At 40.1% G+C, this 26807-nt stretch overlaps 3 protein-coding genes across 4 annotated transcripts in view; 1 reads left to right on the plus strand and 2 right to left on the minus strand.

Moving 5' to 3' along the window:
- TLR1 (toll like receptor 1) overlaps positions 1 to 26807 on the minus strand; it is a 103975-nt gene that overhangs the window by 49543 nt on the left and 27625 nt on the right. The gene's annotated exons all lie outside the window — the stretch shown is intronic.
- Positions 2306 to 26807, minus strand: part of TLR6 (toll like receptor 6) — a 52157-nt gene continuing 27655 nt past the window's right edge. Inside the window, exon 2 of the mRNA XM_037829580.1 lies at positions 2306 to 6577. Within this exon, the coding sequence (XP_037685508.1) occupies positions 4121 to 6511 (2391 nt within the window). The 5' untranslated portion in view covers positions 6512 to 6577 and the 3' untranslated portion in view covers positions 2306 to 4120. The remainder of the gene's footprint in view (positions 6578 to 26807) is intronic.
- LOC119529314 (spindlin-2-like) lies at positions 20083 to 20856 on the plus strand. Its single transcript, XM_037829585.1, has one exon. It carries the CDS (start codon positions 20083 to 20085, stop codon positions 20854 to 20856), a length of 774 nt encoding a protein of 257 aa, XP_037685513.1.

The following is a 26807-nucleotide window of genomic DNA, read 5'->3' on the forward strand; positions in this document are numbered from 1 at the left end:
TCCAATCCAACATTTCACTCAGTTGATTGAGTCACATCTCCATGGAAACAATCACAGAATTCCTATCTAATCAACACTTACATCTGCCCCCACAAGATTGCATCACTGGCACAGATACCTTCACTGAAGAAAGGCCGATGGTGTCCAGAACACCTCTGTCAGCTAGGAAGGCACATGGCTGGTATCTGCTGGTCCTTTGCCCCTGGGTTGCATTGCTTTCAGTTTCTGATTCCAGTGGCTTTCCCTTTAAGCATCTGTGGATTCTCACTTAGCTTCTCCAGGGCAAATTCTGGGCTTCATCTGTCAGCTTAGCATTTCCAAACATCTTTCTGTCTGCATCTCCAAGCTTCTGGGTCTGTGTTGGCTCTGAGCTCTCTCTCCCTGAGCTCTCTTAAGGACTCCAGTAAACTAATTAAGGCCCACCTTGAATGGGCGGGTTCATGTTTCCATGGAAATAATCTAATCAAAAGGCCCTACTCACAATTGGGTGGGTCATGGAAACTACTTAACCCAAAGGTCCCACCTACAATAGGTCTGCCCCAACAAGAGTGGATTAAAAGAATATAGTCTTTTATGGGGTATATAACAGATTCAAACCAGCATGGGGAGGAAGGCAAAGCATGACGGCAAAATGGGCCATGATGAGGAGCTTCCCTTTTATTCTAACTGCAATGGGAGGTCATTAGAAGGTGGGAAACAGGGCGGTGGGGAGGGGGTGGCTTAATATAATTTACACTTTAAAAACAATCACTCTGATTACTGTTTGGACAATGTGTGAAGCAAGAGTAAAAACAAGGAGGTCATTTAGAAGGTTATTGCACTAGTACATGTGAGAGATAATGGCAACTTAGCTAGGGTCCCAGAGTGGACCACGTGTACCCTCCTCATAGTAGGTACACATAGGTAGAAAATCTGAGAAGACAGTGCCACTACCAGTGTGCTGTAAATATCTGTATTCAAGAAGATACAGACTAAGAATCTCTGTCAAAGGGTTCCAAGAGTACAGTGGCTTAAGCAAGAAGGAAGTTTATCTATCTCTCATATAACAGAGGTGGATAGTCCAGGACTTGATGGGAGGCTGGCTTGGGCAGCCCCAAATGCGGAATGAGTACCATGCCCTCAACATGCGGCTTCCATCTCTGGTTCTAGATGGCCCCTGCTGTTCTTCTCTCTGAACCAGTGTAAAGCAGAAGGAGCAAAGGATCCATGTTCATCTTTCTTAGGGACACAGACCAGACATGGCACATAAGTTCCAGTAATATCCCATTTTCCAGAATGTTGTTACATGTCCACATCAAGCTGCAAGAGAGGCTGGCAGATGTAGTCCTTAGCTTGGTTGTCGGTGCCCTGATAAAACTCAGGCTTTCAAATATTAAATGAGGAGAGGACAGATTTGGGTGGACAACTAGCAATCTCTGTCACAACAATTTTCAATTCATCTGCAATCTATCCTTCTCAGTAGCGGTCATGAGGCAGGCTCTCCGCAGCAATGCTTACACAATCCCACTCCCTGCTCCTTCGCTGGCACCCTACCCACCAGCCCCAGTGGCTGATTGGTTGGGGCTGGAGAGTTCAGTGGTGTAGAAAAATTTGGGAGTTTATCGTCTCTTCTTCCAAACTTTCTTGGAGCTCAGTTCTGCTCCTGCTTTTGGATTCTGTTAGACACTTCTGCATCCTTTAAATAAATACTTCTTGTCTCGAGTTGGCATTTACTACTTGCAACCAGAGAATTCAACAAAGAAAAGACAGGACTCCTGAAGACAGAAAACTTTACCTAAAATAAAAGTCTTTTTGATAGAGATTTCATGTGCCTGTAACATCTTAAAATTCTATATTTTCCATGTCACCAATATTTTGGGGAAAACATACTGATACCTGTTTAAAATATTTGATTATGTGGAATATGTGACATAGTTTTTTTTGTTGTTGTGTTTGGGTGTTTGGTTTTGTGCATGCATGTGTGTGTGTGTGTGGTTGTTTTTGTTTTGTTTTGTTTTGTTTTGTTTTGTTAGTTAACAGTCCACCAGAGACTATGGAAGAATTTACCATTTGGAAAGGGCTTATGAAGGACAATAAATGTTCTGCAGATAAAGGAGCAGACAGAAGATGACTATAATCCTATTCCAGTAAGACTTTCTTTACAATTATTAATTATGAAATTTGCTTATTGAATGAACTTCACTCAGAAGGAAAGGGATTTACTTTTCTCTAATCACTGCCTTATAACCAGGTTCTGTTGGGTCTCTCTCTATCATTCATGAATATCGGGAAGATCACATAGATTTTAGTGACAAGTTAGGCATTAAAACATCCAGACCGGTCCAATTTAATATCAAATCTCACATCTAATTCAAAACTTCTGCTCCGCCCCAGCTCAGGCCTGACTTGCAATGAAGGAGGAGGAGTATGGTCAGTTTCTTTGCTGTACTTCTACCTCCTCTGCCTTCTCTATATTCTGGATATCTCCAGACCACTGCAAGGGGAGAATTAGACAAACAGGGGCAAATATCCCTGCATTTAACTACTGGATAAGTCAGATGGCAAAGTCCATATGTTGGCTCTTTCATGGGATGCATCTGTGATGCACCCTAAAATGGACCTCCTTCTTGCACAGTTTCTTGATGCCAATGGCAGACACTCTGGCTGATCTCTTGCAGCATCCTCTCCCAACACATCTCTTTCCCCTGTACCCCTGACTTTTGTTACTGCTACAGTCCACTTGCACAATAGGCTGCCCATTGGATGAGCTCGCATCAGGACAACTCATACTCAGCTTCCTTCCCCGTGGTCAACATGACCTGCAGGAAATCCACGTAATTTGTGATTCCAAATGGTGGAGGTGCAGGCTGCAGCCGCTGCTGCCCCTCTCTCCTTATCCTGTCATTTTGGTTTGTCCAAGCCAGTTCTCTCACCGTCTAAATTATCCAGGTGAGAAGCATTCATCCCTTCATTCAACAAATATTTATCAAGCTTCTGTACTTGCCAGGCACTATTTACCAGTCTCTAGGTACATCATATCCACCAGCCCCCACACTCCAGGGGACACTCATGAAGCTCTGCCAAGAGCTCTCTCATCATATCTTGTTTGCTCCCTTCTAACTGTGCATTCCTGAAAGCTTTCAATCAGGGACCGGGATGCCAGACTACTCTTCTTAGTACTAGCTTAGATTCCCATTTGTTTACCTTTGGAAGAAATCCAATGCAATCTCCCCACAGGTTTAGAAGCTCTATTCAATGATACTTCAATCACCCTTTGGAAGCCCTTATACGGTCTGGAGATGGGTAATATGGATTGATAGCTGCAAGACCCTTTCTGCTATCTTTTAGTAAGTCTAGCATGGCTGTGCCTAGTACCTCTGTATAAGATGTGGGATCATTTACTGCCTTTGTCAGCATTGAGGCTTTAGCCAGTTTCTAAGACAACCAGGAAAGTCTCATTCAAATCCAGTTGCTAATGAATTTGGCTCTGAGTTTCCTTGGCAACCAGGTCGGTCCCATGTCTTTAGCCTCAACAGCCTAGGACGATAAACCAAGGTTATATTTCCCTTTATATACATAAATTATTATGCCAAGAATTCCACTGGTCAATTGCATATTTGTGTAGCAGTGTCAAAACTTTAATAAGTTATTATTCAAATATGAAGCTAATAGCTTTTTTATTTTCCATAGCTGATTTAATTTTTTCCCAAGCCCTAAAGTTGAACAGAATGATGAAGTTCACCCAGAGGCCAATGAAGATCAATCCAAGGAACCATCCATACAGTTCTGAGGATGGTGCTTTCTTTGTGGCTATGAAGGTAATAAAATCCTGCATTCACACAGAATACATTCGGGAAAGGAGAAGGGAAGGTAAAGGTCCTTTATGGCTGAGCATTTACTCAAAAGAGACTGTTTCAATATGAAAAAGAATGCTTAAACCAGAAGAGATTGAGCTATCTCCAGCTGGCAAGTCTGAGCATGACCTCACCTCCTAGCCTAATTCTCCAGCTAAGTTGAGCCACAGTTTTCACTAAGTCTTTCTTAAAGGCCTCATCCAGACAGTAACTTAAAACCAAAGTGTCCATCAAAATTCAAGTTGAAAATGCTTTCTTAAGTTCAGTTGGATCTCCCAACTTTCTTTTTAAGTTTGCACATCATCGTTTTCAGTGACTAGCGTTAATTCAATACTGAAAGCAGCTCTAATGTTAGCCCAAAAAAGTCCACATTTGCTCTTCTCAGTGGGCCATTCCAAGTAAGTCCGCTGTGCCATGAGAGCCCTCAGCTTGTGATACTTGCCAGGAATGCTGTTCTCTGGAATGGGTTCCAGCAAGATGAGGATTAACTTATCAGATCCTTCATGAAAGAGTTTATGGTGGGCAAAGTAGAGCTCATAATGGCACCACTCACTCTGGACAAAGTTGGGAGACAAAACGAAGATGGACTTGTAACTTTTCTCGATGCAGTTTATGATATTTTCAATGATGCCCTTGCCAGGTATAAAGTTTCTCTCATGAAGGCAAATCCGTATATCTTCTTTTTCTAAACGAGGTACCAGTTCATTCCTCACCCAGGCAGAATCATGTTCACTGTATGAAATAAAAGCATGGAAGTGGAGAGTTCTTTGGAGTTCTTCTAAGGGTATATTCCTAGCCCTGTGTCGGGTCTGGGCCCACTGACACACCATCCTAAGATACCAGGGCAGATCCAAGTAGATGCAAAGGGAGGTCACAATAACAACCAATACTAGCATGGCAGCCCCAATGGTGACAATCAGCAGAGATGTGTTGCAGGATAATGGAGACATGTGAAAGTCTTGTAATGGGGTTCCCTTATAACTTTCTGGGTAGTAACACTTATAAGAATCAGGCCAGTCCTCAACTACATCACGGGATATTTGGCCTATATTTTTTATAAATTCTCTTAGCTCACATGTACATTGGAATGGATTGTTTCCTGCTCGTACTGTACTAATATTCTGGCAACTGGAGAAGAAATCAGCTGATGGGTGGGGAATTGAATTATGGTCAATGATCAATAAAGAAAGACTGCTAAAGGAACCACATCCAGGGAGGTCAATTAAATAATTGAAAGCAACATTCAGTTCCTGCAAACTTTCTAGTTTCATAATTTGTTTGGGAATGCTCTTTATTCTGTTATTGTGGAGATCAAGTACCTTGATCTTTGGAGGCAGACATCTGAAAACAGAGTCAGTAAATCTATTTGAAGACAAATTTAACACTACTATACTCCTAACCCAAGTGCAATTTCCCTCATCTCTACTAAATTCCAAAGAATTCCAGCTAACATCCAGTATTTCCAAAGATGGCATATCCTTAGTCATGAGACCTACTATAAAAAGGTCTTTTAACCCATTCTTTTGTAAGATGAGAGTCTCCAATCTAACTAAAGTGGAACAATTTTCAAAAATACTATCTGTGAAAACATTCTGGGTAAAGTTCAAAAACTTAAGTGTGCTTGGTTTCTCTGGACAAAGCATGTGTATGAAAGGGGTATCTGTTATGGTTAGCATCATAATGTTCATCTCAGAAAACACTGTATATAATGCTGACTGTGAAAAAATAAAGACTGTTTTTGTAATATGTTCAATTTTCAATGCTTTCAGGGCAGTTTTATAATAAACAAAATCTTCTTTCCTGATGTTTTCAACTATTGTTAAATTGTAAATATTGAGATATTCTACAGGTTTGGTCCAAAGGAATTGAAAAACTCTAACCAAGCATTCCCAAGTTGTTTCCACATGGTTCAGGGTAAAATTCAATAAGCTTGGACCTCTGGTGAGTTCTAATATAAATTTCATTAAAATGTGACAGTTCTTACCATTCAATTTAATATTAGTCATTTCTAAGCACCCTAAAGTGTTAACTGATATGTTCACTTGGACAGAGAATAAACTATTTGGATGAAAAACAAGGTGAAGTTTCTTTGTATTCAGAATTTGAAGACTTTCTGTCTCATTTTTTTTCACATAATAACCTTCTAAATCCAAAAGGATGTAACTCAGATGCAAATGAGCAATGGGCAGCAGGTCTAATTGTTGTAACTTAGTAGCACTTAATCCCAAGAAATCCAATTGGGTTAAATTGCCAAATTCCTTACACATGGGCAGGGAATCAAAGTCATTGAATGAGAGGTCTAAATGCTTGAGGTTCACTAAAGGGTGGCAGGATATTTTCCGCAACTGATTGTGAGATAAATCCAAATATTCCAAATCCTGGTTAAACTTGAAAACACTTAAATCAAGGAGCTGGACTTTATTGTGAGAAAGTATCAAAACTTTCAGCCTTAACAGAAAGCTGATGTCAGACACCTGTAGCTCAGATATGTAGTTTTCAGACACATCTATGACTTGGGTTTTTGGTGGCAGGTCTTTTGAGACATGAGTAAGGCCTTTTTTTGACATGTCTATTGCAAATTCAGTTTCAACAGAGAACTGGATTATGATCCCAACAATTAAGGTCACAATGCAAACAAAATGAAAGTTCTTGACAATAGGTTCTTTGTCTCTGGTCATGACGTTGCAGCTGGTATCCTGAAGATTGTGGTTGTTTGTCAGAATATCTTGATATAGGTCCAAATTCTAGAAATATAGTATACATTAAGTTGTATAAAGAGTGGATGATTGATCTCAGACCTCCACTGACTAAACTCAGAATCTCAATGATTCCTTCATTCACTATCAGAATATCTGTCCCCATAAATTAATGTGATTTCCCCCCATTATGTGGCTTCCTGGTGCCAGATGAGCAGTACAGACCTTGTTCTCAAAGAACTGTGGTTGAGTGTCTTGACCTGTCTAGTGGCTCCCTGAGGGATCAACTCAGGGATTTTCCTTTATTTCACTCACCTCAGACATTACTTAGAACTAGAGCAGCTTCCTGGATGTATTTGCCCAAAGCATTTAAAAATGAATACAGGAGGGCGGGGCAAGATGGAGGTGTGGAATGTAGTTAATCCACTAGAGAAGCTGGTAAATAGCCAAGAACTGTCTGGAACATTGTTTGGGGGACATCTGTGATTGTACACAAATTGTACACCACTGGGGAGGAATGTAGACCCGGCATCGTGGGATGGAGAACATCTTCTTGACCAAAAGGGGGATGTGAATGGAAATGAAATAAACTTCAGTGGCAGAGAGATTCCAAAAGGAGCCAAGAGGTCACTCTGGTGGGCACTCTTACGCACAATATAGACAACCCTTTTTAGGTTCTAATGAATTGGGGTAGCTGGTGGTAGATACCTGAAACTATCAAACTACAACCCAGAACCCATGAATCTTGAAGACAATTGTATAAAAATGTAGCTTATGAGGGGTGACAATGGGATTGGGAAAGCCATAAGGACCACACTCCGCTTTGTCTAGTTTTTGGATGGATGAGTAGAAAAATAGGGGAAGGAAACAAACAAACAAACAAACAGACAAAGGTACCCAGTGTTCTTTTTTACTTTAATTGCTCTTTTTCACTTTAATTATTACTCTTGCTATTTTTGTGTGTATGGTAATGAAGGTGTCAGGGATTGATTTAGGTGATGAATGTACAACTATGTAATGGTACTGTGAACAATCGAATGTATGATTTGTTTTGTATGACTGTGTGGTATGTGAATATATCTTAATAAAATGAGTATTTTAAAAAAATTGTACACCAGTCTGGAATGGATAGAAGGGCCAAGATCACAGCATAAAACTGTAAGAAAAGCCCCCACACTGGAAAGGCTGGTGCCCCTCCCCCACTGGCATGGCAGTCTGAGCTGGAACACTTCCTTTGGGGAAAAAGAAGCAGGCTCTACTAGAAGCAAGGGAAGATAGCTCAACCAACCTCCAATGTGATTTTAATTAACAAATTTGGAATGCTGAATACAGCTATGAGCACAGCTAACCCAGAGGAACCAGGAAAGGAACCCTGAGGTGTCTCCTGGCATACAGGAGGTGGAGCTGATGGGAAAAATAAAATAAAATAAAATAAGATTAAAATAAAATAAATAAAAAATAAATAAAATAAAAGCCTTTTGGAGTCAGCTGAGCTCAGAATACTGGAAAACAGCTGTGCCCCAAGAAAACGGACGCATAAAGCCAGGTACCAACTCTGGCTCTTGACTGGTGAACCGTGAGGGCTGGGGACTGGCTCTGAAAAGGAGATTTCTTTTATTTTTTTCTTTTCTTTTTCTTTTTTAAAAACTCTCCTATAAGGAATATATTCTTATACATTATATGGTTATCCCTTTTTAGTTTTTAGTGTATTGGAACAGCTAGAAGGAAATACCAGAAACTGTTCAACTGCAACCCAACAGTGTGATTCTTGAAGATGATTGTTTAACTATGTAGCTTATATAGTGTGACTGTGTTATTGTGAAAACCTTGTGACTCATAGTCCCTTTATCAAGTGTATGGACAGATGAGTAGAAAAATGGGAACAAAAATTAAATGAATAATAGGGGGGATGGGGGATTGGATGTTTTCAGTGTTCTTTTTTACTGGTATTTTTATTCTTTTTTTTTTTGGAGTAATGAAAATGTTCAAACATTTATTATGGTGATGAATGCACAACTATATGATGGTACAGTGAACAACTGATTGTACACTGTGGATGATGATAGGGTATGTGAGTATATCTCAATAAAACTGAATTTTTTAAAAAAGAGTGATAAAAAAACTATTCCAAATAGTTCATTAGAGAGCCTCAGGCATTTCCAACTGTCAGTGCTGACACAGGCAAGAGTGAAGTTAAGACAGGTCTGAGAAACAAACTAAGGAGTCAAGTAAAGTAGATAATTTTCTAAAGGGCATAACTTCCACAAGAAAAGGGGGGGGCAGGGCCCCAGCTCAACTGGTGGCCCTCCTTCAGAGAAATCAGACCCCAGGGGCTAGGAAAAAAAAACAGAAAGAGCTTAATCTTGCCTGTATTTCTGTCTCTGTGTCAACCATGCCCCTAGCAGGGACAGGGTCTACTGAGAATTAAAGGCACCACACCTCTTTACATCAGTGGGCACTGTGGGCTGACAAGCACCACCTGCTGGGCAGGATAACAAAAGCACAAAGTCTAGAGGCCTCACAGGAAAGTCTGACAACCTGCTGGTCTCATCCTCAGGGAAACTTGATACTGATTACACCTTCCTGAGACCTGGGCCTGTCTGGTTTGGAAAAATCTGACTGAGGTCGATCATATCTGGGGACACCAACTCCCCCCCCCCAAAAAAAATGTTCCATATAGGCAGGACAAAATCAGAATAACAAGAGCAGAAAAATTATGATCAGTTAAACAGAAGCTATGCTAGCAGTCTACAATAAGTTGAACTGAATGCCAAAAAACAGATAGAAGACAAAGACAACCAACAAGAAAACCCTAGGTAAAGAGTGAAAACAACCTATAGAATAAACTAATCAAGGAAATCAGATGCCTACATACCAAAAAGTATTATGAGTCAAATTAGGAAAAGCGAAGATACGGACCAAAGAAACAAACTTACACCTTATATTGGTTTGTATATATTTTGTTCCCCAGAAAAAGCCATGTTCTTTGATGCAGACTTGTGGGGGCAGATACATTAGTGTGGATTAAGTTGGAACATTTGGATTAGGTTGTTTCCATGGAAATGTGCCCCACCCAATTATGGGTGATAACTCTGATTGGATAGTTTCCATGGAGGTGTGACCCCACCCATTCAGCATGGGCCTTGATTCGTTTACTAGAGCACTATACAAGCTCAGACAGGAGAGAGCTTGCTACAGCCAAGAGGGACACTGAAGAATGCACAGAAAGCTGACAGAGTAGCTGCAGATGAGAGACAGTTTGAAGATGGCCGTTGGAAGCAGACTCTTGCTCTGGAGAAGCTAAGAGAGGACAAACACCCCCAAGAGCAATGGGGACATTTTGAAGAGGAGCTGTGGCTTAGAGAGAAATGTCCTGGGAGAAAGCCATTATGAAACCAGAACTTGGAGCAGATGCCAACCACGTGCTTTCCCAGCTAACAGAGGTTTTCCGGACACCATTGGCCATCCTCCAGTGAAGGTACCTGATTGCTGATATGTTACCTTGGACACTTTATGGCCTTAAGACTGTGACTGTGTAACCAAATAAACCCCCTTTATAAAAGCCAATCCATTTCTTGTGTTCTGCATCCCAGCAGCATTAGCAAACTAGAATACACCTCAAATTAGATACAGGAGTTGAAACAACTAATTAAAGATGTCAAACAGACATTCAAAATCAATTCAAGAGTCAAATCAATGATTTGAGGAAAGATATGGCAAAAGATACGAAAGATATAAAGAAGACATTGGGTGAATATAAGGAAGAACTCAATAGTTTGAAAATACAAATGGCAGAACTTATGAGAATGAAAGGCACAACAGAAGAGATGAAAAACACAATGGAGACTTAGAACAGCAGATTTGAAGAGGCAGTAGAAAAGATTAGTGAACTAGAATACAGGACATCTGAAATCCTACACACAGAACAATAGATAGGGAAAAGAATGGAAAAATAGGAGCAGGGTCCCAGGGAGTTGAATGAAAACATGAAGTACATGAATATACATGTCATTGGTGTTCCAGAAGAAGGGAATAGAAAAGGGGCAGAAAGAATAAAGGAGGAAATAATCAATGAAAATTTCCCATCTCTTATGAGAGACAAAAAATTACAAACCTCAGAAGTGCAGCATACCCCAAACAGAATAGATCTGAATAGACCTACTCCAAGGCACTTACAAATCAGATTGTCTAATGTCAAAGACAAAGAGAGATTCTGAAAGCAGCAAGAGAAAAGCAATCCTTCACATACAAGGGAAGCTTGATAAGACTATGTGCAAATTTCTCAGCAGAAATCCTGGAGGCAAGAAGGCAGTGGTATGATATATTTAAGATAATGAAAGAGATAAACTGCCAACCAAGAATGCTATATCTGGCAAATTGTCCTTCAAGAATTAGGGAGAATTTTAAATATTTTCAGAAAAGCAGACACTAACAGTTTGTGAACAAGAGACCTGCTCTACAAGAAATACTAAAAGAAGGACTACAGGCAGATAGGAGAGAGGTTCAGAGAAGAGTGCAGAAATGAAGACCATCAGTAAGGGTAAAAACACAGAGAAAGAAAAATATATATATGACATATAACATCCAAAAGACAAAAAGGTAGAAGAAAGCACTGCCTTTACAGTAATAACATTAAATGTTATTGGATTAAAATCCCCCAATAAAAATACATAGGCTGGCAGAATGGATTAAAAAAACACAATCCATCTATATGCTGTCTACAAGAGATTCACTTTAGACCCAAGGAAAAAAAATAGGTTGAAAGGGAAAGGTTGGAAAAGATATTTCATGCAAACAACAACTAGAAAAGAGCAGGGTTGCTATACTAACATCAGACAAATTAGTCTTCAAATGTAAAACAATTAAAAGAGACAAAGAAGTATACTATGTATTAATAAAAGGGACAATCCGTCAAGAAGATATAACAATGATAAATATTTATGCACCAAGCCAGAGTGTCCCCAAATACATGAGGCACTCACTGACAACACTGAAGGGAAAAGTTGACATCTCTACAAAAATAGCTGGAGACTTCAATATACCACTCTGATGAATAGAACTTCTAGACAGGGGATCAATAAGGAAACATAGAGCTTGAATGCTACATTAAATAAACTAGAATTAACAGACAGGGAACATCACACCCCACAACAGCAGGATACACATTTTTCCCAAGTGCTCATGGCTCCTTCTCCAGAATAGACCATATGTTGGGCCATAGAGCAAATCTCAATAAATTTAAAAAGATTGAAATTATACAAAACACTTTCTCAGGTCATAATGGAATGAAGTTGGAAATCAATAACAGGAGGAAGCCTAGAAAATTCAAAAAAAAAATATGGAGGTTAAATAACATACTCTTTTTTTAAAAAATTCAGTTATATTGTGATATATAAACGTACCATATAATCATCCATGGTGTACAATCAACTGTTCACAGTACCATCATATAGTTGTGCATTCATCACCCCAATCTAATTTTGAACATTTTCCTCATACCAGAAAGAGTCAGAATAAGAATAAAAAATAAAAATAAAAAAGAACACCCAAATCATGCCCCCCATCTCACCCTATTTTTCATTTAGTTTTTGTCCCCATTTATCTACTAATCCATCCATATACTGGATAAAAGGAATACAATCCACAAGGTATTTACAATCACACTGTCACTGCTTGTAGTCTACATTGTTATACAGTCATCTTCAAGAGTCAAGTCTACTGGGTTGGAGTTTGGTAGTTTCAGGTATTTACTTCTAGCTATTCCAATACAATAAAACCTAAAAACTGTTATCTATATAGCGTGTAAGAATGTCCACTGGAGTGACCTCTCAACTCCATTTGAAATCTCTCAGCCACTGAAGCTTTATTTTGTTTCATTTTGCATCCCCCTTTTGGTCAAAAAGATGTTCTCAATCCCAAGATGCTGGGTCCAGATTCATCCCCAGCAGTCACATCCTGCATTGCCAGGGAGGTTTACACCCCCAGGAGTCATGTCCCATGTAGGGGGGAGGGCAGTGAGATCACCTGCCAAGGTGGCTTAGTCAGAGAGAGAGGGCCACATCTGAGCAACAAAGAGGTACTCAGGGGGAGACTTAGGCACAATTATAAGCAGGTTTATCCCCCCCTTTGCAGTAACAAGCTTCATAGGGACAAGCCCCAAGACAGAGGGCTCAGCACGTCAAGCCATCAGCCCCCAATAAACAACATACTCTTAAACAACCAGTGGGTCAAGGAAGAAATTACAAGAGAAATCAGTAAATATCTAGAGGCAAACGAGAATGAGAACACAAAATAGCAAAACTTATTTTGCTATTTGCAAAGTCAGTGCTAAGAGGGAAATTTATTGCATTAAATGCCTATATTGAAAAAGAAGAAAGAGCAAAAATCTAGGAATTAACTGTTCACCTGGAGGAACTAGAGAAAGAACAGTAAAGTAACCCCAAGGCAAACAGAAGGAAAGAAATAACAAAGATTAGAGCAAAAATAAATGAAATTAAGAACATGAAAACAATAGAGAGAATCAACAAAACCAGAAGTTGGTTCTTTGAGAAAATCAACAAAAGTGACAGATCCTTAGCTAGGCAAACAAGGGCGGGGGGAGGTAGGAGAGAAGGAGAGAGAGGATGCAAATAAATAAAATAAGAAATGGGAAAGGGGACACAACTACTGAACCTACAGAAATGAAGGGGATAATGAGAGGATACTATAAGCAACTATATGCTAATAAACTAGACAATGTAGATAAAATGGACAACTTCCTAAAAAGCATGAACAACCAACATTGACTCAAGAAGAAATACATGACCTCAACAAAACAATCACAAGTACAGAGATTAAATCAGTCATCAAAAAGTTCCCAAAAAGAAAAGTTTATGACCAGATGGCTACATATGTGAATTCTACCAAGCATTCAAGAAAGAATTAGTATCAATCCTGCTCAAACTTTTCAAAATAAAATTGAAGAGGAGGGAAAGATACATAACTCATCCTATGAGCCAAAATCACCCTAATACCAAAGCCAGACACGATTCTAAAAGAAAAGAAAATTACAGACCAAGCTCTTTAATGAATATAGATGCAAAAATCCTCAACAAAATATTTGCAGATCAAATCCAGCAGCACATTAAAAGAATTATACACCATGACAAAGTGGGATTTATTCCAGGTATGCAAGGCTTGTTCAACACAAGAAAATCAATTAATGCAATACACTACATCAATAAGTCAAAGAGGAAAAAACCATGATCTTGATTGTTGCAGAAAAGGCATTTGAGAAAATTCAACATTTCTTGACGAAAGCACTCAAAAGGATAGGAATAGAAATGAACTTCCTCAACATAATAGAGGGAATATATGAAAAACCCACAGCTAACATCATACTCAATGGGGAAAGACTGAAAGCTCTCCCTCTAAGATCAGGAATAAGACAAGGATGCCCAAGGTCACTGCTGTTATTCAACATTTTCCTGGAAGTTCTATAGCAATTAGGCAAGAAAAAGAAATAAAAGGCATCCAAAATGGAGAGGAAGAAGTAAAACTTTCACTGTTTGCAGATGACATTATCCTATATGTAGAAAATCCAGAAGAATCTACAGCAAAGGCACTAGAGTTAATAAATGAATACAGCAAAGTGGCAGGGTACAAGATCATGCAAAAATCAGTAGTGTTTCTACACACTAGTAAGGAGCAATCTGAGGAGAACATCAAAAAAATCCATTTACAATAGCAACCAAAAGAATCAAATGTTTAGGAATAAATTTAACCAAAGGCATAAAAGACCTATACACAAAAAGCTACAAAAAAAAATTGCTAAAAGAAATCAAGGGAGACCTAAATAAATGGAAGGACATATGTGTTCATCAATTGGGAGACTGAATATAATTAATATGTCAATTCTACCCAAATTGATTTATAGATTCAATGCAATACCTATTAAAATCCCAACAACTTACTTTGCAGAAATATGAAAACCAATATCCAAATTTATTTGGAATGGCAGGGTGCCCTGAATAGCTAAAATATCTCAAGAAAGAGGAATGAAGTAGAAGGTCTCACACTACCTGACTTTAAAGCATATTACAAAGCTACAGTGGTCAAACAAGCATGGTACTGGTGTAAAGACAGATATACTTACCAATGGAATCAAACTGAGTGTTCAGAAATAGATCCTCTCATCTATGGACAATTGATCTTTAATAAGGCAGTCAAGTCAATTCAACAGGGACAGAGCAGCCTCTTCAACAAATGATGCTTGGAGAACTGAATAACCACATCCAGAAGAATGAAAGAGGACCCCTTTCTCACACTGAATACAAAAATTCGCTCAAAATGGAGCAAACACCTAAACATTAAAGTTAGAAGAAAATGTAGGGAAATATCTTAAAGATCATGTAATAGGAGATGGCTTCCTAGACCTTACACCCAAAGTATGAGCAATGAAAGAACAATAGATAAATGGAATCTCCTCAAAACTGAACACTTCTTTGCATCAAAGGACTTTGTTAGAAAAGTAAAAGGGTAGCCTATTCAATAGGAGACAATATTTCGAAACCACATAACAAATAAGTGGCTAACATCAAGAATATATAAAGAGATCCTACAATTCAACAACAGAAAGACAAACAACTCAATTTAAAAATGGGCAAAAGACATGGACAGACACTTCTGAAGAGGAAACACAAATGGCTCAAAAACATGAAAAGATGCTCAACTTCATTAGCGATTAGGAAATGCAAATCAGAATCACAATGAGATATCATCTCACACCTACTAGAATGGCCATTATCCAAAAAAAAAAAAAAAAAAAAAAACAGAAAACTACAAATGCTGGAGAAAGAGATACACTTATTCACTGTTGGTGGAAATGCAGAATAGTACAACCACTCTGGAAGGCAGTGTAGTACTTTCTCAGGAAGCTAAGTATAGAATTGCCACATGATCCAGCAATCCCACTACCAGGTATATATTTGGAAGAACTGAAGGCAGGAACATGAAAGGACATTTGCACACCAATGTCTATACAGCATTATTCATGATTGTCAAGAGATGGAAACAGCCCAAATGTTCATCAGTGGATGAGTAGATAAAAAAACTGTGGTAAAGACATATAATGGAATATTACACAGCTGTAAGATGGGAGAAAGTCATGAAGCAAACAATGTGGATGAACCTCAGGACATTACATTGAGCAAAACTGGCCAGAACAAAAGGACAAGTACTGTATGGTCTCACTAATATGAATCACATTAATGAGCAAACTTTGAGAGTTAAAGTTGAGAACACAGGTTATCAGGAGATAGAAAGACAGCAGAGATTGGGCATTTGATACTGAAGGAGAAAAGAATATTCAACAGGACTGATTGCAAAAGTCCAGAAATAGATAGCACAACACTACCTGATGGTAGCTCAATATTGTAAGTACATTGAACAAAGTTAACTGTGACTATGGTTAAAAAAGGAAGGCTAGGGTCATGTATGACACCAGAATGAAAGACAGAAGATAAGGAATGGTACAGTAAAACTTAGCAAAACCTAAAGTGGACAATGACGGTGATTAAAAGTACAAATATAACAATGTCAACATTGTGAGGTGTTGAAAATGGGATGGTGTATTAATTAGGGTTCTCTAGGGAAATAGGATCAATGAGAGATATCTAGGAATAAAAGTGACTCATACAACTGTGGGTATGTACAAGTCCAAATTCCATAGGGCGGTCAGCAAACTGGCAACTCCAATGAAGATGTTCGATGAACTCAGGAAGCAAACTGGCAACTCTGACGAACTCCTCAGGAAATGAACTTGGGATCTTCGACGAATGTGTTTGATGAACTCCTCAGGAAATGAACTGGCAACTTCAACGAACTCCTCAGGAAATGCTTCGCTGGGCAGCCAAAGAAGAAGTGAAGATCCTCTATCTGTCTTGCTTAAAAGTCTTCAACTGATTGATTGGATTAAATCCAGCCAACTTCATTCTCTCATTGTGGAAGACACACCCTTCACTTAGTCATCAGTCACAGCTGCATCCAACTGACTGATGACTTAATAAACAAGTCTGTTGGTTTATTAACCAGCCACAAACATCCTCACAGCAATGGTTAGGCCTGTGCTTGCTTGACCAGACAGCTGGGTATCATCACCTGGCCAAGTTGACACATGAACCTAACCATCACAGATGGCATATGGAAAAATACAATCAATGCAAATTAGAGTATATAGTTAACAGTAAGATTGTAAGATACTTCCATGAAATGCAACAAAGGCAATATACAAAAGCTAAATGCCAATAAGAGGGGGATATAAGGGAGGGTCATGGGAATCTTGGTGTTATTGTTTCCCCTTTATATTTTATTTTTCTAATTTTTAAACTTTTTATTCTTCATTTTTTTTCCTCTTTGTCTTTCTTTGTGGAGGAAATGGAAATGTCCTCATATAGCTTGTGGTGGTGAACTATGTGATTATACCAGGAACCACTGATTGTTTACTTAGGATGGATTATATAGTGCAGGTAGATACAAGTGCTGGAGAAAATGTGGAGAGAAAGATGTACCTATTCACTGCTGGTAGGGAAGCAGAATGGTGCAACCCATCTGGAGGGCAGTGTGGTGGTTCCACAGGAGGCTAAGTATAGGGTTGCCATATGATCCTGCAACCCTGTTATAAGGTATATACTTGGAGGAACTAAAAGTAGAAATATGAATGGACATTTGCACACTGGTATTTATGGCAGCAGTATTCATGATTTGCAATGGATGGAGGTGGCCTAAGGGTACATTGATTGATGAGTAGAAAGGTAAACTATGGTGTATGAATACAATGGAATATTGAGTGACTGCAAGAAGGAATGAAGTTGTGAGGCATGCAATCAGGTGAATGAAACTTGGGGACAGTATGTTGAGTGAAATAAGCCAGAAACAAATAAAAATATTATAATGCTTCACTAATATGGACTAAATTTAATGTGCAAACTCTGAGAATTGAATTCAAGAGCATAAGTTATCAGGGAAAGGCTTATTGTAAAGGTTTCTAGATTGTAAGCTCTTACAGCAGTTACATCCTTATGAGTTGTTATGGTTAGTTCTAAATTCTGAGATGCTGAGCTCTTTGTGTATAGCCTGGTAGTTTCCTGGAATTTTGGGTATCTGAGTGACATGTGAGACTCAGAGCTAGAGTTCTGAAGCTATGAAAGTCAGCATTACCCCCTACAGCAACTGTTTAAAAAGATGAAAAAGAGATCAGACTTCAATTACGGATATTAATGAAGATGATCTGTCTAGGATTAAGGCAAATCAAACCAAAGAAAGGGTAAAGGATGATATTAACCATGTTTTAAAACTTCAACTTCTGTGTGAGACCAAAGGAAGAGATGTTTATTTGGTGAAAATTTTATATTTTCTGTAGCACACTATCTAATTTAGCTTGTATGGTCAGTATATTCAAACACCCTAATTACCTTGAATAGGGAGTGAGATCTTGTTAGTTTGTACAGGTTAGTGTGAAACCCCTATATATCCCAGACTAATGTGGGCAAAAATAAAAAAGTATTTCCAAAGCTTCCTTGAGGGACTGGGGAATTCCAGATGTTTTTTTGCAAGCATTGGGGCTACCAATTTAATAGGCCAAGCCCTCAGTCTTAGGGCTTGCCGTATGAAACCTATTCCTGCAAAGGAGAAGCTAAGACTACTTATAATTATGCCTAAGAGTCACCCCCAGAGAATCTCTTTTGTTGCTCAGATGTGGCCTCTCTCTCTCTCTCTCTAAGCCAAATCCACAGGTAAACTCACTTCCCTCCCCACTACATGGGACATGACTTTCAGGGGTGTAAATCTCCCTGGCAACATGGGACATGACTCCTGGGAATAAGCCTGGCTCTCCCTGGCATTGTGGGATTGAGAAAGCCTCCTGGGGCCAAAAGGGGGAAGAGAAATGAAACAAAGAACAGTTTCAGTGGCTGAGAGATTGCAAATGGAGTCAAGAGGCTACTCTGGAGGGCATTCTTATGCACTATATAGATATCCCTTTTTAGTTTTTAGTGTATTGGAATAGCTAGAAGGAAACACCTGAAACCGCTGAACTGCAATACAGTAGTCTTGATTCTTGAAGATGATTGCATCACTATATAGCTTTTATTATGTGACCATGTAATGGAGAAAACCTTGTGACTGACACTCCCTTCATCTAGTGTATGAACAGATAAGTAAGAAAATAAAGACAAAAATATATAAATAATAGCAGAGGGGGGTGGGAAATGGGGTATGGGATGTTTTGGGTATTCTTTTTTATTTTTATGCTTATTCTTTCTTTTTTTAATGGAGCAATGTAAATGTTCAAAAATTGATTGTGGTGATGAATGCACAACTATATGATGATACCATGAACCAATGACTGTACACTTTGGGTGATTATCTGGTATGTGAACATATCTCAATAAAATTGCACTTGAAAAAAATAAAAGATGAATATACCAGCCTAAACCACCTGGGGCAAAGGATTATGGTCAGGCAAGCAGCAGACGCACCAAAAAGCTTGCTAAAAAAGAGGCTGTGAAAGGATACACACAGGAAAATAGAGGTTTTGAAAATGTCCTGTGTTCCAGGGAATCTAGAAGGCCACGTGCATGCCCATGGCTGTTACACATATGCAGAAAAGACATGAGAAGACCTTAAACTTTCACCTCTGGCTGACCTTTAGGCTCCATGCAGGCAAGAAGCGATGGCTAAGGTACAGTTGTAAACGGCCTGGCTAAGCATTGAAGGAGTGCTCCAGAACAGACCCAAACCTCCAAAGGCTGGGAGAGGTTTATTGTTGTTGTTGTTGTTTGCTCCAGGCATTAGCGTCAAATCACAAACTGATCACAACAAAATAGAGACTTCAGTGGCCACAAAGGCCAAAGTATAAAGGCTCTACAAAAATAGTTTAGAAAAGTCAAACAAATAAATAACTACAACTCATAGCAAAATGCAACAATAAACCCTGGGGAGGAAGAGAATCTGATTTCCAGAGTTACCACATTATTATACTCAAAATGCCCTGTTTTCAACAACAAAAAAAATTGAAGAACATATCACCCATTCACAGGGGAAAAAAAAAGAAATTAAAAGAACAAAGCCAGAGGACTGACACTACCCAACTTCACGGCTCACTATAAAACTGCAATAATCAACATGGCCTGAACTCCCGATTTGGGAAAGAAGGACACCTCAGAGCAAACGCACGCTTCCCACGCAAACGGAAGACGAGGCGGATGGGGGCCGAAACACGCTCTGTCTAGCAGGAAGGGGAGGCCTCTCTCCAGGCCGGAAGCTGCGCCACGCAAAGAGGGCGGAGCCTGAGGTGGGAGCCCGACGCCAACTAGGGGCAGACGCCGCCAACAGCGAGCCGGAGGGCTGGGCCAGCTACGCGCTCAGACACCGCCACCGTCCTCTTCACCTGCCCCGCGCACTCAAAGAAGCGTTCTTCACCAACAGATCCTGCCATCCCAGCTCTTGCAAGTCTCGGGCTCGTGGGCCGCTGATCCTCCTTCTCTGCAGACTCACGGCGGAGGCAGCACCTAGGCATGAAGACCGCCAGCGCTCATAAGGCCAAAGGGCAGCAATCAAGGGCAGCTGTGGGATGGGCCACTGGGTCTGCAAATGTGGCGCAGAAGGCCTCCCAGAAGAAGCAGAGGGGCAGATCTTCCTCCCAGCCCCGCGGGAACCTCGTGGGTTGCAGAATTTCACATGGGTGGAAGGAAGGCGATAAGCCCATCACGCAGTGGAAAGGAACCATTCTCGAGCAGGTGCCTTTGAATCCCTTCCTTTATCTGGTGAAGTATGATGGAATTGACTGTGTCTATGGACTGGAACTTCAGAGAGATAAAAGAGTTTTATCTCTTAAAATTATCTCCGACCAAGTGGCATCCTCTCAACTTGGTGATGCAAACCTTGCAAACACCATAATTGGCAAAGCAGTGGAACATATGTTTGAGGGTGAGCATGGTTCTAAAGATGGATGGAAGGGGATGGTCTTAGCCCAAGCACCTATCATGAAAGCCTGGTTTTATATTACCTATGAGAAAGATCCTGTCTTGTATATGTACCAGCTTTTAGATGATTATAAAGAAGGTGACCTCCGGATCGTGCCAGAGTCCCGTGAGGCTCCTCCAGCAGAAGGGGAGTCAGGAGGAGTTGCAGGTGGCCTGATAGGTAAACATGTGGAATATACCAAAGAAGATGGCTCCAAACGGATGGGCATGGTCATTTACCAAGTGGAAGCCAAACCCTCTGTATATTTCATCAAGTTTGATGATGATTTCCTCATCTACGTCTATGATTTGGTGAAAAAGTCCTAACTGTTACGGTAGAGCTTGCCACATTTAAGGAAGCAAATGTGTAATTTGCAGACGTGCAAAAAAAGTTACTTTTCAGTGTGTTGAAAGCTTAAGGATCCCTGCTAACCAAATGTCTTTGCTAGCATAACTGTTGTTTCGTTTTTAAAAATACAAATTTATGTGGAAATAACATGTCATGTGTAAAGAATTTGTCGTTCTGAAAAGACTGGATGTATTTGGTGGAAGAGTATGAAGGGAAGGAACAGCTATAAATTCAGGCTGTGGCTAAAGTGAAGCTAGTATAATCGGTCATCTAAGAATAGAACTTAGCTGGTCTGGTCTAGAGTGGGGTGGGGGGAGGGGGGAGGGGTGTACTAGAGGTGGGCTGGGTGGGGGAAGGGGAAGATGAGGTGATTGCTTAGGAAGAGGTGGGGAGTGATCAGAAATGGAGGGGCTCCTTGGAGTGGGGGAGATCTATTGAAGGGGGTAGATATCCAACTGGGAAGGGGTTGGAGAATAACAGAGGGAAAGTGAGAGCTTGGGGCTTAGAGGAAAACAGACTGAATAAATAAGAGTACAAAGTGACACAAAGAACAGTGGAAGGGGTCCAGAACAAGGGGGAGAAACACCAAGTTAACAGGGATCTGGGAGAGGCTAGAGGATACAGGAAGGGAGCATCTATGCATGGGAAGGGGGCCAGAAACAAAGAAATGCTGAGGGAGAAGGAATGCAAAGAGAGACAGATAGAGGAAGAGAGAATGCAGAAGTGTTGTGGGGAGTTTGGCTCATGAGTGAGGTAATGAAGGCCCAGGAAAAAGTTGGGTTTCTGGCTCTGTGTCTTCCCTGGCTCTGTGCACACAGAGGGAGTGGCAACTGTCAAAGAAGCCTGCGGGATTAGAGATTCCCTAGAAGGGCATTTTGTCAGAGATGACTTAGGCAGGTTAAGCAGAAGCCAAGTTTATCCCTAAAAAAGTTTTTCTTATTTCAGAGACTTTGTGCCACACACTTCCCTGCATCTTGCCTCCTGCTAGCACAATCTCAGCCAAACCCACTGACACAGTGACCCCTAGGCACTGGTCTGTGGGGTGCCTCCTTGCATTTTCAGGGGGACTCAGGCGCAGTAAACCTTAGACATGAAGATCTTGGTTCATTTTCCCTATACTGGATAAACAATACTTGTGGGGAATGGATCTGTGGGGCACGCAGAACTTAAGACATGGGCCACTTTGCATGTGGAAAATATTTTATCCAGTAAAACTAAACTGTTGCTGAACCCAGGTACAGCAGTCCTCATTGTTTTTCCCCCTGCTAGATTGTTCCTTGCCTCACTACAGAGTAAGGCCATCAGAGGATTGAGCCTCTTGTCTCTCTCCAGGGCTGGGGAATACTCTGATAGTCCACGTTTCTCTCAGCAGATGCCTGGAACCACTGGTGGCTCCACCCAGTGTTCTATCAAGGGGCTGCCCCCTGCCTCCAGAAGCCCCATTTTAGCTAGACTCCCACAAAGTCTGTGGCTTCTGGCTCCTCATAGCTGCCTCCTGGCCAGTCTTGCCCACCCAAGTGAGGGTAGATGCCATGGGGCAGTTAAGCTGAAAGTTGTAACTTTTCTGTAACTAACTCCTTCAGGTGTAGAGTGCCACATACAGAGGTGGTAGTTGGTGGGGAAAACAGGTGGCAACTCCAGGAATGCCCTAAGAACTAAGATGTCCCTATGCATGGGTCTGCATCCTTCTGATTAGCTCTATTCCTTGTCCTTTTCCAGGCTTTTTCTACTAAAGTCCCTTCTCAAGACCCTCTCTCTGGTTTCCCCACCCCTCCCCCTCACTAAACTATATCACCTGTCCCCAAAGAAAGAGAACTGGTGACTGCCACTGCTTGGGCTTCCCCTAACTCCTTGCTTAGTAGGGGGCAACAGGGAGTTCCCAGGAGTTGAAAGAAGGTGGCAATTCCAGTTCTTTCTCTCCATCCAACATGATCTGATGCTGATTGCTTCAAGACTTATGCAGGGATTACTTTTCTTTCATACATGACCCAATTTAGTCCAGCAAACAGCAGCAGGCCATGCAGTGGCCACTTTTAACCAGCTGTCAGGTTTTGTCTGATCTTTGTTTTTACGGTTTTCTATTTAAATTAGCTACTTTAAACACTTCAGAGGTTTCATATTCTTATAATCCATGTTTCTCACTTCTCTGGAAAACAAAATCAGTGATAGGGCCCACATTACAACATGGATACAAGCAGTTGGGTCTGAAGAAGGTCTCACCATTTTACACTCAGAAGTCCCTCTCCATGGCCACAGCCCCAGCTGATGGGCTTCAGGGCTGCACACTACTACAATGCCCAGGTGTCCCCTGGAGGCATGTGGGCTCCTACTCTTGGGCTAGACCCAGGGAAAACTGCCTGGCCCCCTTTTCTCACCCTACTTTGACCCTTTTCATTTTTTAATTAATTAATGTAATTTTCATGCCAGAACTACTTACTTCGGGTGGGCTCTCTACCAGGCACTCTTCTAGGCACAGATACTGACGATAGGATAACGAACCAAAGATGCAAAAACAAAAACAAACAGATTCTTGCCATCATGGAGCTTTCATTTAAGTGTAGGAAACAGACAGTAAACAAGATAAATAATTAAAATAAGAAGTAATTCATACAAGTGCCAGGCAAGAAAAAAATAAAGCAAGCAATGGGGAAATGCATTACTGGGGAGGAGGCCGAAATCAGATGAGGCCTCAGAATGGCCAGGGGAGACCCCACTGAGAATATGATTGTGGTGAAAAGACCTGAAGGCAATGAGAGAACTATGTGGCTGTCTGGGGGATGCACATTCCTGATAGTGTGTGGAAAACTTAGAGCCTTGTAGGACTGAGAATGGAATTTGGCTTTTATACTGAGATGGGGAGCCATTTGATTATTTTCTGCACAGGAGTGGCATGATTTGTCTTATATTTTAATAGGGTCATCCTGGCAACTCTGGAAAATAGTCTGTAGGGGTACATGGCTGTAATCAGAGAGATCAAATATATCAATGAATCAGAGGAGAAAACCCTAAACAGATTTACAAATAGGAAATCTGAATTTTATTAGCGTAACATTTCAATTGAGTGATGAAAGTTATCATATAATAAGTGGTTCTGGGTTAATTGGTTTTCCATATGGGAAAAAAAGTAAATTTAACCATTCTATCATTCTGTGTGGGAATAAATTTAAACATAAATTATATAAAATAGATACATAATTTTAGTAGAAAATGTAAGAGAATATTTATATTTCATCTCAAGAAAAGAAAATGATTTCTTTTAAAGACACAAAATGCCCACATTAAGGAAAGTTGGATAAATTTGATTACATTAAAATATACAAATCTAAAAACAGAGGTCATCATAAACAAAGCAGGGAAAAATAGATTAGGCTCCTGCTCCAGTTTGCTAAAGCTTCTGTTAAGCAAAATACCAGAAATGGACTGGCTTTTATACAGGGGATTTATTAGGTTACAAATTTACATTTCTAGGGCCAAAAAAGTGTCCAAACTAAGGCATCAACAAGAGGAAACTTTCACTGAAGAAAAGCCAATGGTGTATGGAAAACCTCTGTCATCTGGGAAGGCACGTGGGTAGCATCTGCTGGTCCTTTACTCCCAGGTTGTGCTTCAAAATGGCTTTCTCCAAAATGTCTCTGGGCTTCTGTCTCTTTCAGCTTTTCTCTCTTAGCTCCTGTGTGTTCTTGCTTGTTTCTCTCTAAGCATCTTGGGGTCCTCTCTTAGTTTCTCCAGGGCAAACTCGGCTTCATCTCTTAGCTTAGCACCTCCAAATGTCTTCCCCTCTGCATCTCCAAGCATCTGGGTCTGTGTCAGCCCCTGAGCTCTCTTAAGGACTCCAGTTAACTGAATGGATGGGGTCACACTTCCATGGAAATAATCGAATCAAAATATCCCACCCATCGTAAGTCTGCACCCACCAGAGTGGGTCAAAAGAACATAGTTTTTCCTGGGGTACACAACAGTCTCAAACTGGCACAGCTACAAACTATGATCATCACAATGAATGATATTAATAATAGTATAATAAATAAGAACAAAGAGCCCATAGAAAATGGATGTAAGTAGACAATTCACAAAAACAGGAGATTAAATAGTAAGTATGCATTACCTTATTCTTCACCACATTACCTTACCTTATTTTTTCCATAGCATATATCATCTTAAACATACTATACAATTTACTTAGTTAATATGATCATTGTTGTTTACCCATGCCAGGATATTTGTCCATTTATGCTCGCTGATGTATATCAAGTAGTATGAAGAGTACCTGGCATATAGTTGGTGCTCAATAAATATTGTTCAATATATGAATCTCAAAAAAAAAAAAAAAAAGATGGCATGGTATTGGTGACAGAATGGACAAACAGATCAATGGAACACAATAGAGAGGCCATAAACGGAACCACACATATATGTCAACTGATATTTGACAAAGGAGAAAGGGCAATTCAGTGGAGGAAGGACAGTCTTTTCAACAAATGGTGCTGGAACAATCGGACATCCAAATGCAAAACAAAATGAATCTTGCAGTCCTTACACCTTTCACAAAAATTAACTCAAAATGAATCATACATCCAAATATAAAATGGAAAACTATAAAACTTGTAGAATAAAACATACGAGAAAATCTAGATAACTTTGGGTTTGGTGATGACTTTTTAGACACAACACTAAGACCACAATTCATGAAAGAAAAATTGAAAAGTTGGATGTCATTAAAATTAAAAACTCCTGCTCTAGGAAAGACACTGATAAGATAACGAAAGGATAAGTCACAGACTGGGAGAAAATATTTACAAAACACATATCTGATAAATGAGGTGCATCCAAAATATACAAAGGATACTTAAAACTCATCAACAAGAAAACAAATGACCCAATTTAAAAATGGGCAAAAGATCTGAACAGACACCTTTTCTGAGAAGTTATACAGATGGCAACTAAGCATATGAAAAAATGCTCAACACTATATGTCATCAGGGGATTGCAACTTAAAACAACATGATAACCCTACATATTTATTAAAATGGCTAAAATCTAAAATCTAACATCAAATACTGGTTCATATGTGGAACCACTGGTGGGAGTGCTAAATGATACAGCCCCTTTGGAAGTCAGTTTGGCAGTTTCTTTCAAAGTTAAACATAGTTTTACCATAATCCAGCAACTGCATTCCTGCGTATTTACCAAAATGAGTAAATCTACACAAAAACCTGCATGTGAATGTTAAAAGAAGCTTTATTCATAATTGCCAAAAACTGGAAACAGCCAAAATGTCCTCGGTTAAGATGAATATATAAACAAACTGCAGTACATCATGCAATGGAATACTCTACAGAGATAAAAAGAAGTGAGCTATCAGGCCATGAAAAGACATGCCAGAACTTTAACTGTATATTCTTAAGTGAAAGAAGTCAGTCTGAAAAGGCTACATGCTATATGATTCCAACTATATGATATTCTGAAAAAGCCAAAACTATAGAGATAATGAAAAAGATCAGCGGTTGCCAGGAGTTCAGGGGGGAGGAGGGAAGGATGAATAGGTGGAGCACGGAGATGATCAGGGCAGTGAAACTATTTTGTATGATACTGAAATGGATACATGACGTACATCTGTCAAAACTCATAGAACTGTTCAAAACAAAGAGTGAGCCCTATGTGAACTATGAACTTTAGTTAACAATAATGTAGTGATATTAGTTCATCAAATATAACTAACACAAGATGTTATATTAGGAAGGTGCACTCTCATTGGCCAGCCCTGAGTTGGGATCGCTGCTACGGGGCAGGCCTGGAGCACTTCACCAGGGAAAAGCTGGGTCTTGGTTTAGGAGAAGGGGGATGTGGAGGCCATGTGGGCACCGACCGCTTCCTCCAGCACTTGTGGTCCCTGCCACCCTGGGTTAAACATGTTTTGCATGTCACTGGG

This window comes from Choloepus didactylus, chromosome 3, assembly GCF_015220235.1.
Source record: "Choloepus didactylus isolate mChoDid1 chromosome 3, mChoDid1.pri, whole genome shotgun sequence".
NCBI lineage: Eukaryota > Metazoa > Chordata > Mammalia > Pilosa > Megalonychidae > Choloepus > Choloepus didactylus.

Coding starts and splice junctions, on each gene's coding strand:
- LOC119529314 (XM_037829585.1), top strand. CDS start 20,083: ATGAAGACCGCCAGCGCTCATAAGGCCAAAGGGCAGCAATCAAGGGCA.